This window comes from Setaria italica, chromosome VII (assembly GCF_000263155.2).
Source record: "Setaria italica strain Yugu1 chromosome VII, Setaria_italica_v2.0, whole genome shotgun sequence".
In the NCBI taxonomy this organism is placed as follows: domain Eukaryota; kingdom Viridiplantae; phylum Streptophyta; class Magnoliopsida; order Poales; family Poaceae; genus Setaria; species Setaria italica.
In genome coordinates, this window is record NC_028456.1 from 33,193,513 (window position 1) to 33,207,348 (window position 13,836).

General features: G+C 45.9%; 2 protein-coding genes across 2 annotated transcripts in view; both read right to left on the minus strand.

The window, feature by feature from the left end:
- Positions 1-6,398: 6,398 nt before the first annotated feature.
- On the minus strand, positions 6,399-9,428 carry LOC101786266 (V-type proton ATPase 16 kDa proteolipid subunit). Its single transcript, XM_004977189.3, has 3 exons — positions 9,101-9,428; positions 8,409-8,694; positions 6,399-6,868 (listed from the first exon to the last, which is right to left on the minus strand). The coding sequence occupies exons 1-3, from the start codon at positions 9,174-9,176 to the stop codon at positions 6,736-6,738; spliced, it is 495 nt and encodes a 164-aa protein (XP_004977246.1). The 5' UTR covers positions 9,177-9,428; the 3' UTR covers positions 6,399-6,735.
- Positions 9,429-10,896: 1,468 nt separating this feature from the next.
- The window catches only part of LOC101786921, a 17,673-nt gene continuing 14,733 nt past the window's right edge, over positions 10,897-13,836 (minus strand). Inside the window, exons 16-28 of the mRNA XM_022828569.1 lie at positions 13,396-13,508; positions 13,200-13,275; positions 13,027-13,098; positions 12,879-12,921; positions 12,711-12,782; positions 12,543-12,623; positions 12,303-12,406; positions 12,115-12,207; positions 11,979-12,047; positions 11,791-11,855; positions 11,620-11,681; positions 11,421-11,516; positions 10,897-11,306 (exon numbers count right to left, since the gene is read on the minus strand). Of these exons, the coding sequence (XP_022684304.1) occupies positions 11,244-11,306; positions 11,421-11,516; positions 11,620-11,681; positions 11,791-11,855; positions 11,979-12,047; positions 12,115-12,207; positions 12,303-12,406; positions 12,543-12,623; positions 12,711-12,782; positions 12,879-12,921; positions 13,027-13,098; positions 13,200-13,275; positions 13,396-13,508 (1,009 nt within the window). The 3' untranslated portion in view covers positions 10,897-11,243. The remainder of the gene's footprint in view (positions 11,307-11,420; positions 11,517-11,619; positions 11,682-11,790; positions 11,856-11,978; positions 12,048-12,114; positions 12,208-12,302; positions 12,407-12,542; positions 12,624-12,710; positions 12,783-12,878; positions 12,922-13,026; positions 13,099-13,199; positions 13,276-13,395; positions 13,509-13,836) is intronic.

Genomic DNA, 13,836 nt, shown 5'->3' on the forward strand with positions numbered 1-13,836 from the left:
CGATCATGATTTGACATGTGTTGCTACAGTAAATATTTGCTAATGATGGATTAATTAGGCTTAATAGATTCGTCTCGCCGTTTAGATTCCACTTATGTAATTGGTTTTGTAAATAGTCTACGTTTACTACTCCTAATTAGTATCTAAACATTCGATGTGACACGTGCTAAAAATAAGACACGGGAAGAAAACGCCCCCATAATAATAGACGTATATATACCACTACGTATTAGTGTTGTGCACATGCATCATCAAATCGTAAGTCCCTAGTTATAAAAAAACTGGTACCTATATATAGGATTTGTCTATGCAGCATAGGGGTCTTGGAAACGGCACAAGCGAATTTTTTTGAAGGAACAGGAGGACAAAACCCCTACTGAAGTGCATTGAAATAAAATCAAGTTACAGAAAATTGGAGATCGGTGTGAAGTGAAAGAAAACAGGAAAGATTACAGGGCCTCTAGCCAAGCCATCGTGGCAGGGTTCCAAGCCGGTTTTGCCCGATATAGACAGACAATGGTCAATTCTTCTTTGAATTTTCTATTGCATCCTTGCACCCACGGTGCAGTATTATTGAAGGTCCAGTCATTCCTCGTAGACCAAATAGCCCAAGCCATCAGAATTATGACTTCCATGTAAAAGGGCACATTCAGTTTTTCATGATGTAGTTGAAAATGTAAATTGGCGGCCTGGCTGTGTTGACCACAATCCTAATGGAAGCCCAGCAAGCTTTGGCAAAATTGCTTCTTAAGAATAAGTGTGGCATTGTCTTCCTTTTCTGTAGGATGCAAAGCTCACAGGTATAGGTATCCAAATGCATGGTTTTCCTACCAATAATGTCTTTGGTGCTCAACCTGTCTTTAAGTAGTAGTCAGAAGAAAACCTTATGTTTCATTTGACATTTGGACTTCCATATCCATCTATAAATTGGGTGAGTGTTTCTCGTGCCTGTAAGAACTTTGTAAGCTTTTGCTACCGAGAAGATAGGGCTGCCCCAGATGTAGGTCCATTGATCTTTATCATGGGATGCCCTCTCGTTTGCCAGTCGGTCTGGAGAATCATTAATTGTTGTTGAGCCTCTTCCAAAAGGAGGAGATGAAAATTTTGCGTTAGCGGTTCTGTGTCGGTGGCCTCCTTGAATGAGATCGGTTTATTTCTGGCGTGTGAGAACAACTGTGGGAAATCCAGGAATGGCACCTGTCCATCCCATGTATCTATCTAAAATAAAACCATAGATCCATCTGAAACCCACACCGATGCCATCCCTTTGAATTTGTCCAGTAGTTTAACTATGTCTCTCCACCAGAATGAGCCCTTTTTATGCTGACCAGGCAGTTTTTCGTTATTGTAGTAATTATCCCAAACTAGATGAACCCAGGGAATGTCAGCTTTGTTAAAGAACTTGTATAGAAACTTGAGGAGCCGGGCGTCATTTTGGGTGTTTAGGTTGATAACTCCCATCCCTCCTTGCGGTTTTGACAGGCACACCATAGGCCAAGCTGCCTTAGATGGTTTTTTGGAGTTCAAGTCCTGGCCTCTCCAAAGACAGTGCTTTCTATATTTGTAAAGCTGCCTGAGGACACCCTTATGAAGCTTCAAGGTTGCCATGTGAAAGATTGGGGAGGAGGAGAAGACTGAGTTCACCAGTTCAAGTTTACCTCCCTTAGTAAGCAAGTTTGATATACCTCCCAAACTTACCTGCACCCTCTTTATTAAGGGCATGAACCCTGCAATGTTGGACTTTGTCGTGCCTAGTGGCAAGCCTATGTAAAAGGGAGACTACCAACTTGGCAGTTGAACAGCAATGATAGTTCTTGTGATCTTTCTTCCGAAATGTTAAGAGGAACCATAACTATCTTGTTATAATTTATCTTGAGGCCAGTTGAGTTCGCGAACTGGTTAAGGAGATGCTTGAGATGTAGGAGCTGGGAGGGGTCAACTTCCATAACCAGTAATGTGTCATCTGCGTATTGAACAATCGGGAAGTCTTCTCCAGCTCTTTCGGGAATTGGCAGTTTTAAGGTTCCTTGTATTTTAGCATTGTTTAGGATTGACTGAAGAAGGTCGGCTGCGAGCACAAATAGAAGTGGCAATAGGGGATCCCCTTGTCTAACCCCTCTCTTGCAATGGAAGACTTTCCCTGGAACCCCATTAAGCAGCACTGAAGAGGTCCCGGAGTTTAAGATATCCTTTATCCACCCGATCCATTTACCCCCGAAGCCTTTATGCTTGAGAATGTCCAAGATGGCTTGATGCTCAATTCTTTCAAATGCTTTTTCAAAGTCCAGTTTGATGACAACTAGTTCTTTCTTGGATGTTTTACATATATGCAGAAATTCAAATGCCCAAGCTAAACAATCTTGAATGGTTCTAGTCTTTATGAAACCATATTGATTTCTGTGTATCAATCTTAGGATTACCTGTTGTAACCTTTCTGCTAGAAGTTTGGTTATAAGCTTGATGGTGGAGTTTAGCAGGGAAATTGGTCTGAAGTCTCCAACCTCAATGGGGCAATCTTTTTTTTGGGATCAGAGTAATATAGGAGGCATTTATGCTCTGAACACAGACATTTCTATCATAAAACCCTTCACACAGTTTGTAGAAGTCTTCTGCAATTAAGTGCCAGCATCTCTTAAGGAATTCCCAGTTGAAACCATCTGGGCCTGGTGACTTGTTATTGGGCAGTTCTCCAATAATTTTATCAATCTCCTCCTTTATAAAGGGTGATTCGAGCCAATCTAGGTCCGGATCTGGAGTTATCAAAGAGGATAGATCAAAATACATGTGACTGAACTCTGATCTCCCATTCGTTCTTTAAAAGCTTCCCATATGATCTTGGCTTTGTCATCAGGTCCTGTGGCAACTTGGCCATTGGTATCGGTCAGTGAAGATATATAGTTAATTCTATTTCTGACTGAGGCTATTGCATGAAAAAACCTTGTGCACTTATCCCCCCTTTTGGCCCAATTTATGGAGCTTCTTTGTTGCCAATATATCTTCTGTTGCTGGAGCAGGTTTTGCAGGTGTGCTTTGATGAGTTCTCTGAAGTTCCATTCTTGGAGGTAAGGTCTCTGAACTCTTCAATGAGGTCTATTAATTGAATGGTGTCTTTGGTGTTTTGTATCACTTTAGCCAGGTTCGGGAGTTGGGCCTTCCAGATCTTGAAGATTTTCCTTAGGTTCTTGAACTTGGCCCCAATGGCCTTAACCCTATCTGTACCTGTAGTCTTATTTGTCCATCCTTGTTGAAGAATGCTTGGGAACTGATAACGTTCTAGCCAATAATTCTCAAATCTGAAAACCTGTGGCCTTGGAATACTTGTAGAGATCGATATGACACATGGTGTATGGTCCGAGAAATCTCTGGATAGCGATGAAGCAAAGGTGTTTGGGTAGGAGGTTGTCCAATGGCTAGATATGAAGAACCAATCTAGTCTTTCCAAGAGGGGATTTTGTTGCTTGTTTGACCAGGTGTATTTGCATCCTTTGAGCTGGATCTCTGTTAGCCTTAGCCTACTGATAGCTTCATTAAAGAGAAGCATTTCCTGGATATTTCCTCCCGGTTTATTTTTATCTTCCGGTTTCCTAATCAAGTTAAAGTCTCTAACTATTAACCATTTTTCCTCCTCAGGCATGTCAACATGTTTGAACCAATCAATAAAAGCTAGTTTCCCTTCTGGCGTGCAGGGTGCATAAACGTTTGTGAGAATCCATTGTTCCCCTGACAGCTTGATTGAAACTCGATGAAATGGGCATAGTTGTTTTGGAATATAGGTTCCCCCTTGTCGCATCCGGTTTTATAACAAAACCAAGTGCTACCTATATGTATGCCAAGATCTAATTTCATACATATAGTGACATCATTAGTGAATAACAGCAACAGTATCACGTAAAAAGATAAATAAAGACTTACAAGACTATCAGAGAAACACAGCTGTCGTTGTCAAGATTAGCGGATCAAGACTTAGACTAGTAAATTTCTTTTATGCGCATAAGGCTTGAGATGGTGGCGTGGAAGACACGGGGTTTAGACTGGTTCGGGCAAAGGAACGCCCTACGTCCACTATCGGGAGCTGCTCGTGTTATCCACGCGGGGTTCTGTAGTAGGGTTACAGAAGTGCGAGAGAGGGAACTGGACCCAGGTTTCTTGGGTGCGCAATGATGCTCTAGGAGGGTGTCTGCGTGTGTTCGGTTGGCTTGGAGGCGTTATGGTGCCTTGAGTTGTGCGTCGAGCCCCCCTGTCTCAGGCCCCCGATCCTCCTTTTATAGCGTAAGGAGACCACCAGGGTTACAGGTGAGAGCGAGTGTGGGGAGCAGTAAAGAGATAAACGTAGCTGTGTAAAAATACAACACGAAGGGAGGAACCGAGTTCCCAGGTTCCCGGCGTCCTCGCCGGCCTTCGACTTCTGTCGGCGCATATGCCGAAGGAGGGTGGCCGCCGTTGCGCACTGTCGATGGCCTCCTCGGTGGCTGTAGCCGCCGGGTCATGATGAGGGTGTTTCGTCGCGACTCTGGTGTCCGTCGGGGGAGGCGGCGGATTCCGCCGTCCTGCTGACGGCTTGCGGAGGGCGGGTGTCACATCCCTGCCGCCGGGGGCGCGGGACGCGAGAACGGGCGAGGCTCCCCTCTGCTCCGGGCGGCGCAGACCATGAGTGCCTTGTGGCGAATGGGAGGAGGCCGCAGCTACTGTAGCTTGTACAGTGCGGCCGCGCATGGGTACTTGCAGCAGGTTGCGTGAGGGGAACGGGCATCCTTCTTCCTGACAGACCTGCGGCGCATTTATGGCAAGATCGACAGGGGGACCCACAAGATCTGCGCTCGAGGCGGATACTTGTCTGGCGGGCCCGGGTCAGCCCGACCCCCTACGCTTGGGGTCGGGCGAGACGGAGACCTGCGGCGGGGGGTCGGACGCTCCCGACCCCAGACCTGCGGTCGGACGAGGCGGATCTTGGTCTTCCGGAGGTCGGGGATGCCTGACCCCGGGATGCGGGGTCGGGTGAGGCGGAGCGTGATTCTTGCCCCCCGTGCTGGGCGGCGGCAGTCTTGTTACCTTAAGTGGGCCTGGGCCTTTACGTTTTGTTGTTTCCATGGGCTTGGGGAGATTGTTAATATTTCTCCCCAACAACGAGGTGAAGTCCAACGACGGATGTGGCGAGGCCCTCGCACGTTGTGTTTTCGTGGTGGCGACTACGAGGCAGCCTGCGAGAGGTCCGAATTCGGTGGTATTACTCTGTCAGGTGGAGTATGGTGTTTGCAGCGACACTTCGGCGGAGTGTCCCGCATGGCGGTAGCTTTCTCGATGTGGTGCAGTTTGTTTCTACCAGGTTCCCTGTCGACGCAGGGTCATGCCTGGAGGTTTCGGCAACTACATGAGGGTGAATGTTGGTGTGTTTGAGTTCGGCGCGTATTGATGTCCTAATCCAACCGACCGATGTATTATTTAGGTTAGTTGAGTGCTATTGCGTGGTGCGGTACGTGTTGATGATACAATCCAACATGCCGGTGTTTATTGTCGTTTCTTCATTTTGTTGTATTCGTCCAATCTAGATTTTATTTTTTTAATATAATCGGTAGCTCTTCGTTAAAAAAAAGAAAGCAGCTATTTTAATTTGCATAAAGAAAATTCGCCACAACGGTATAATACTCACTCTAAAAACCCGTACCAATCACGAGGCGCGTAAGAGAATTTGGCATTGGCACACGCGGGAGCCTCCGGAGACGGAGCGTGCGGGCGGCGCGGCACACTCACTGGAGTCGGTTGGCGGCGGCGACGCTCCGCCCTGCGGGTGGATGGATGCGTGCGCCGTGCGGGGCGACGCAGCAGGTCTTTTTGCAGGAGTTTCGTCCGCTTAAGCCCAGTCGACAGGTCTTCTTGCAGGAGGAGGTTCGTCCGCTTAAGCCCACCCGACTGAAATTGTTTTTGCGTGGCAGGCAGCCTGCGGTCAGGCAGCTAGCTTACTACTCCGATCCAATAGTAATCAGGTGATAGTTCATAGTTGACGTGGTTAACGTGATTCCATGTACACTGCAGCTTTGAAGATTGTGTCGTAAGAAAATTGCATCAAAAAATAAGTGAGACCAACTCTTCACTACGCGTTAGTTCCATACTTACTGTACTTTTCAATTAGTGAAAAATTGATTATGTTAGAGTTGAAAAATTGATTGTGTTAACTCTAAACTAGACCATTGGAGACTCCCTGATAAACTCATACCTAGCTGTATGTGTGAGCCTCTTGCTCCGGCACCGCCCAATCGGCAGCATTCGGGCAACTCATCCGTCAAATGTGTGTACGAACTTTGTGCTTAAAAGAGTTTCTAGCAGACTAAGATCCCTGCCAAAGATCTAACAATAAAACGGGATTAGTACCACTTACGCATAATTCGCCCAAGAACAGCTGATGAACAGTAAGTTGTCCTCAACACTCGTTGCATTGCATGTCCTTGCTTATTCTTATTCACCAAATTACAACGCCGTCCAGCCATATCCCCCAACAAAAACTGTGCATAAATAAGCATCGACCACAACCCACCACGACGGAGAAAGAATGGCATCGGCACCACAAGGGCAAAGTCCTCCCTTGGCTGCGCATGTTTTTTTTTCTCGGACCCAAACAGAAGATCGAAAACTAGACAGAATAATAAGAATATCCCGCTAAAAGAGCTCCAGCTTCTTGTCTCATGAATATAAAACAAGGCCCAGCCATGGCAGGCATGGTATCTGAGACCTGGATGGCGCCTAGTCTGCACGCGACTGGCCAGCGCGGGATGAAAGGATGATGCCGACGATGAGACCGTAGAGCGCGAGCGCCTCGGCAAAGATGAGGATGAGGATCATGCCCACGAACAGCTTCGGTTGCTGAGCGTTTGCCCTGTGGAAGACATCAAGGATTAGGAATTGGTGTCAGTATACTTCATTTTCAATGCAACACATATAATAGCACGTCTGAAAGACTGAAATGACTTCAAAACGTCCAGCCACACACAAGTAGAAAGTGAAAAAAAATATATTCTAAAAGAAATGTTTTAATCTGGAAATAACTATCAACATTACTGGCTCTCCATGTATTCGGTACTGAAATGAAAACAAAGATAAGCATTTAAAGCTTTAGGCCTTCAAATACGGTTACAAGAAATACGGTTACTCCCAAGTTCAGAGATTTCTTCCATACAGCACCATGACAAGCAACTATAGCCTTCTATTGGGTTCATGATTTGGCATAGAGTTAACTCACAAATAATAGTGGCAGGTTTATAAATGAAACAGTGTACAGATTCAATATCCTACTGACTAGGAAATTGCAAGGCTCAAGAAACAGAGCATAATGCTGAAATAATAACATAGATCAACAAATGATATCCCCCCTCCCTGCTCTGCAATGATAGGTGTTATAAGCTAAACAAGATAAATAACTGTGTTCTGACTACAAAGCTACATTCTCAAAAGAATAAAACAATCCACAAATAGCAACTGCTGGGAAGAAATGGCATCATGTAAGTTTTCAATGCATCAGGATAACTTCCTAAGATAAACAGCATGATATTCTGACATTATTAAGCCCCCCATATACCAGTTACAAATAAACATCTTGAGGCAAACTGTTATCTTTTTACCATATAATCAGCGTAACTTCCTAATTTAGTTGCTACTACAGTCATGACATTAGCAGAGAACCACTATGAATAGCATAATAAGAAATCATAGGTTCACCATAAATTATTAGAAGTTTGGCTATTTATCTGTGGACAGATTTTAGAAGAAAATCTGTCGAATTTTTTGATGTTGTAAATGTCGTCATTTGATGTTGCAAACATTATTCTTTGATATTTCAAAATATTTCATGACTTTAGGGGAGGAAATGTGGCAGATTCTCCTGATGTTAGCGGTGCTATTTACTATGTTTCAATGAATTGTTCTCACATGTTGCATAGTACTTCATGTTTCAGTCATATGCAACATGGGAGAATAATATCTGCAACATCATAAAATTCAACAGATTTTACCCCTAAAAATCTGTCAACAGATAAATAGATATACTAGAAAAGCTAGTTTCTATTAATGTTGTGTTTCATTTGCTATTTGAAAGATGCCATCAACCTTTACAAACAAAAATGTATTGAGGTTATAGACATTATCTAACAGGACAAGTGATTCAATTAAGGAATATGAAAATAGTTCCTAATGAGTCCCAACAACAAGCATATACTTTTAAGATTTAAATGTAACATTCACCTAAGCTTTAAATGCAGTATCATAATAGAGGAGAAATCTATCTACAAACAGGTATTGACAACAACAATATGCAATTTTAGAAGTGACTGCCATAACTAATTCATTAACCAACAATTAGCTGCCAAACCATCAAGCATGTGCATCACATAGCACCGTAAGATAGAGCAAAGGGTCTTTACCTGACACCAGCATCACCGACAATGCCAATGGCCATGCCAGCGGCAAGCCCAGCAAGACCACAGGCAAGGCCAGATGACAGGTGAGCATATCCATCAAAGAGGTAGTACGGCTTGGCCTTGGGGTTGATCCCAGTACTGATGATGACAGCAATGATGAGCCCGTAGATACCGAGCACACCAGCCATGACCACGGGCACGATGGACTTCATGACGAGCTCCGGGCGCATGACACCCATGGACGCCACTCCGACGCCACTCTTGGCCGTCCCGTACGCCGCCCCCATGCCTGCAAGAGGCACACAGAGATAGATCTCGTCATTGACCATCAGAAATTTCGCCCTCACAGAGTCCCAGACACACACACACATGGATCCACCGAAAATTCTATCTGTTTCCCTTCTCCTGTTTCTCAAAGCAGATTGAAAACTCAATTTGCAGGCGTGCATTCAGTATCGTAGAGCGAATCTAGCAATTGAGCAATGGAGGCGCCGAACCGCGGCAGATCAGAGCAAAACGAAAGCATCAGGGCGTCCCGGATCGAACGAACAGTACACCGGCAAGCAGAAACCCCAATATCCCGAATGGATCGGAGAACGAGTCGCGCAAGCTCCAACCTCTCCCCTACCCAAATTCGAGAAACCAGAACAGAAAGTAGAATAGAGGGGAGGACCAGGGGGTGGGGTAGTACGTACATGAGAAGACGAGCGCCGCGGCGGCGCCGAGGAAGCCGAAGAAGGGGGCGGTCTCATCGCCGCTGAACGCAACCATCTTCCTTCCTTCTGCCGCTGCCGCTGATGCTGCGAAGATAAACGGAACCCTGGGAAGCTCTCGTGCCGCAGTCGGAGTCGCCGGCACGAGCGCTCGAGATTTCGCTCCTCCGCTTGGGATTTGGCCTCGCCGATCTGATCTGAGGAGCGCGTGGGAGGGGGGGCGGGGGAAGAAGACGAGAGGGCCACGGCGCTGATGGGGTGTTTTCTGAGCTGGACGGTTTTGCCCCTGCGACCGGGGAAGGGCAGGACCGTCCGTCTCTCTCGGGGCAGGTGCCTACCTGGTGCCGATGAAACTTGAATGGGGCGTGATTTGGTTCGATTTTAGCTTGGCTTGTGACTTTAGCCAACCATACGAAATCCCTTCATTCATAGTGATTTATATGGTGAAAAGTTAGGGCATCATACTTTCCTCGGATGAGTTGTGCCATAAATAACTTTTTTTAACTTGTTCTTTAACCTATATGAGTGCTCATTTTTAATATAATTAGCACAATCAATTTTAAAAAGATGATAAGGCACTGCTAAGAAACACGTAACATAAATTAACGGTACTTCTCACCTCTTACTTGGTTGAATTTATGCGATCTTGTTCACTGAGTTATAAGGTTTCATTGTTTTCTTTTTAAAACAACATTTCCAAATTTAATTATAGAACTACCGTGGGGTATTCACAAATGCACAAGTATAGTATGTTCTTAATATGGATTAAGTTTAATGCATGTTCTTAATATGGATTAAGTTTAATGTCTGTTAGATATATATAACACTAATGTGCAGAGTTATAAATGATCAAGGTCTAAACTTTCTATCCTAAATTAAATAAGTCAGTCATCAAATTAACGTTGACAAACCAAAAATAGCCCAATCCCAGCTCGAAACATTTTTTTTCAAAATTTTAAATGTAAGTATAGCAGGCGAACTAAGCCTAACTTGAAAAAAGCCAAGCAATGTCCAATAAGTAGCAACAAGTCATGGCTCGAAAGAAATCAAACTTTTCTTATGACTTAGTCTAAATCCAGCTTAGACTAACCTTAACATAATATTAAGTCCAACAAGGACTCTTGAAAAAAATCTATTTAATATACAATCTCGTACAATATTACGTATGTTTTGAGATTTAAACTATGTTTAGAGATTTAAACTAGTACAATTTAAACTGGTGCAATTTAAACCGGTGCGAGTTTGTTGGAGCAAGATATCTAAAAAGTCACTTAAGAGTCATCTCGGTACATACAACGTTTGTGGAAATTAGACTTTATCACACTAATGCTCAGTCATTCGTTTGTCCGGTCCAAATCCAATGCGTCTGTTACAAAACCGTACCCCTTGATATCTCAGCCGTGGCGACGTGGCGTGTCGCGTCGATGCGCTGGTCTTCTAGGCGCTGACCATTATGCCCTCTCGAGGACCTTTGTGCCGAGGCGCCAACACATGGACGGAGGGGTAGTGCCGCGTCCACCCGCGGAATAATAGTTGGAGGTGCTGGTCGCCACGTCTGTGGCTCGCCGCCTGCGCCCACGTGTACCGCGCGTTCAAGGCGCTGAGACAGCAACATGATTGGCGGCGACGCCCCCGCGGGGCCCGCACGTCAGAGTGCATTCCCATGATCCCATCCATTTTTCATTTTTTTTGTCTGAGAAGAAGACAAACCAAGATGCAGCAGGCATTCGCATTTCCTGATCTCCTCTGTTCAGACTCGGGAAATGCAACGCAACAGATGAAAAAACATCATCAACGTGCTCTTGCACGAGATAGACTCGGTACACAGAAACATCTTGGAAGATTTCATTTCGCATACACCGCCTACAGTGACATTCATAAGAATAAGATGGAACTGCTTGATTCACCGCTACACTGAACTTGAACCATTGTGCTCTCAGAAAGAAAGAACTGCTTTCTTTCTCTGAACTGAAGACCCTGTACTCTAGACAAGATCAAATTTGCTATTCCAATCCTTCACTTGGACGCATGGTTCTGCCACCCATTACCAACTCAAGGCATGTCACCTGATATCAAAACGGACAGAGCTGATGCGTGATCTCTTCTGCGCTCGTCTGGGATCACACTACTCTTTCTTGAGGAGATCGTAGAACACCGCCGGCTTCTTGTGGCCCTTTGCGCACGCCTCCTGCACCCCAACCGACATCGCAGTTCATCAACAACCATGGTTAGTTTCAGTATTGATCGTCGTCAGACGAGAGCAACCACAGCTTGCATCGTTCGATCAGATTTTCAGACTTGCCTGCATGGCGAAGGCGATGTGGAGCAGCGTCGCCTCGGACCAGGGCCGGCCGATGAACTGGAGCCCGATGGGGAGCCCGCCCTTGTCATGCCCAACCTGAAGACAACAAACAGATCCATCATCATCACCAAAGATTTTTAAAAGCATTCGAGATCTCAACGAATATCCTGAAACGGAGATCGATCGATCGATCGGTTACCATGACGGTGATGGCCGGCAGGCCGAGGAAGTTCCCGGCGATGGAGTACCGAACAAGCGCGGCTGGTCGATTCAAAGTTTGAGAACAGCACAATGAGTTTGGAGCATCATCACATAGCGCTAGATGTGTAGTAAGGTCTCTGGAGATGTTGCTGATTCCTTGCTTTCTTACCTCCGTTTATGTAGTCCAGTTCCCCGGTGTTGAACGCGTCGTCTTGCAGAGTGTAGGCGGTCACACTGACAATGGAGGAAGAGGAAAAGATGGATCAGAGGCTACATTTTACAGGCATGTGATCGATGTCTATCACCTTACGAAGCTAATCAGATGAGAAACAACGGTGAGGGCTGAAGATAACATACCCGGTCATCGGCGAGACTATCACGTCGGCGGTCTTGAAGATCTCCTTGTGGAAGTACATCTGCCGGTTCCTGTCAAAATGTTTTTCACGTCAGCATTTACATGTCATGTTTAAGATTTTTATTTTCAGAAACTCACCGAAGCCGTTGCGAGTTGAGGTACGCTCTGCTGCTGAAGGAACCGTACACGCTCAGCGCGACCCTTGCGTCCCAGCCGATTTCAGACCTCTTCCTGCCAAAATGTTCAGTTCATCAACATCCATATGGCCATTCGCATGAAATTTACAAATAGCATCGAAAAGAAAAAAAAAATCCAAGCTTGCTTACAGCTTGTCGAGGTACTTGGCGAGCGACGTGGTGCACTCGGAGCCGATGGTGACGTAGTGCGCCAGCCGCATCTCCTCGATCTCAGGAATGGTCACATCCACGGTCTTTGCAGTTGCAGCCAGGGAAACAGTTTTGATGTCAAACGACGAACAAATTCTTGCCGAAATCGAATGAACTTTGTGTGTCTTCCAGTGTACTAGTGTTAGTACGACAGTGGGAAGGACGCGTCATGTTCCTCACCTGCCAGCCGTAGTGCGCTTGCAGCGTCTTGAGAGCCTTGTCGCAGCAGCTCCTTATGTCCTCGGCGCTGTCGTTGAACCACTGCAGATAGATGTTCAGCAAAATGTTAAGATCCGGCCGCTTTATTTGAATTTTCGTGAACGATTATAGAGCCACTGATTGACTAACCTTTGCGTACTTGGCTAGTTTGATGTTGCTCATGGACAGTGTGGACTTGAGCTGAGGCAGATTCAGCTCAGGCTGCAGGTAAAACTTGTCAGGAAATTCAGGCTCACTGGATACTGAAAAACAGCGATACCAAGTTCAGAAATGGTAGGCCTTATAGATCAAGTTTACCCGCAAGTAGGACGGCTGGGATTGGTCGACGATCGCCGAGTACCTGAAAGAAGCAAAATGTCACAACATTTGTAGTGGAGATTTCAGATCACGGTACACAGTTGACGATTATTCAGTGAAGATTGTGAAAGAAAGCACGGGCACTCACGCGATGAGGGCGTCCTCCACCGTCCCCGCCAAGATCCCCGGCATCCCCACCGTCCAGTTCAGCGGAAGCACCCTGCAGCAACAGCAGCGATGGTGTTCAGAAATCTGATGTGGCCATGGATTACTGAAGGAAACTTGTTGCTGCTGGAAACAGAGTGCACCGGCCGCGCGTACCCGGCGTTGGAGAGGCGGCCGGCGGTGGGCTTGAAGCCAACGATGCCGCACAGCGCCGCCGGCATCCGGACGGAACCTGTGGCACAAGCACACGGCATTGTTCAGCGTCGTTGCACTTGCACGTCCGAAAAAAAAAAGAAAAAGAAAAATTGTGCAGAGGACAGGAGATCGACGACCGCAGGGCCACTGCACGTACCGCCTCCGTCGACGCCGAGGGCGACGGGGCAGAGGCCGGCGGAGACGACGGCGGCCGAGCCGCTGGAGGAGCCGCCGGCGATCTTGTTGGAGTTGTACGGGTTCCTCGCGGACCTGATGCAGAAGACAAAAAGCAGCGGTGCATAAGAGTCAGGAAGACAACTACGGGGACGTTTGGTTTATCAAGTTAAAGTTTAGTTCGTGTTACATTGAATATTTGGAGGCTAATTAAAATTTAATTATAAAACTAATTGCACAGATGGAGTCTAAACGGCGAGACGAATCTATTAAGCCTAATTAGTTTATGATTTGACAATGTGTTGCTACAGAAACATTTGCTAATGATGAATTAATTAGGTTTAATAGATTCGTCTCGCCGTTTAACCTCCACTTATGTAATGAGTTTTGTAAATAATCTACGTTTAATACTCCTAATTAGTAA

Excerpts from the sequence above, each read along its gene's own strand:
- LOC101786266 (XM_004977189.3), bottom strand. The coding sequence starts at position 9,176 with ATGGTTGCGTTCAGCGGCGATGAGACCGCCCCCTTCTTCGGCTTCCTC. Across the intron at positions 8,695-9,100 it reads CGCGGCGCTCGTCTTCTCAT|GCATGGGGGCGGCGTACGGG; the intron begins GTACGTACTACC and ends TGCCTCTTGCAG. Across the intron at positions 6,869-8,408 it reads GTCGGTGATGCTGGTGTCAG|GGCAAACGCTCAGCAACCGA; the intron begins GTAAAGACCCTT and ends TGTCTTCCACAG.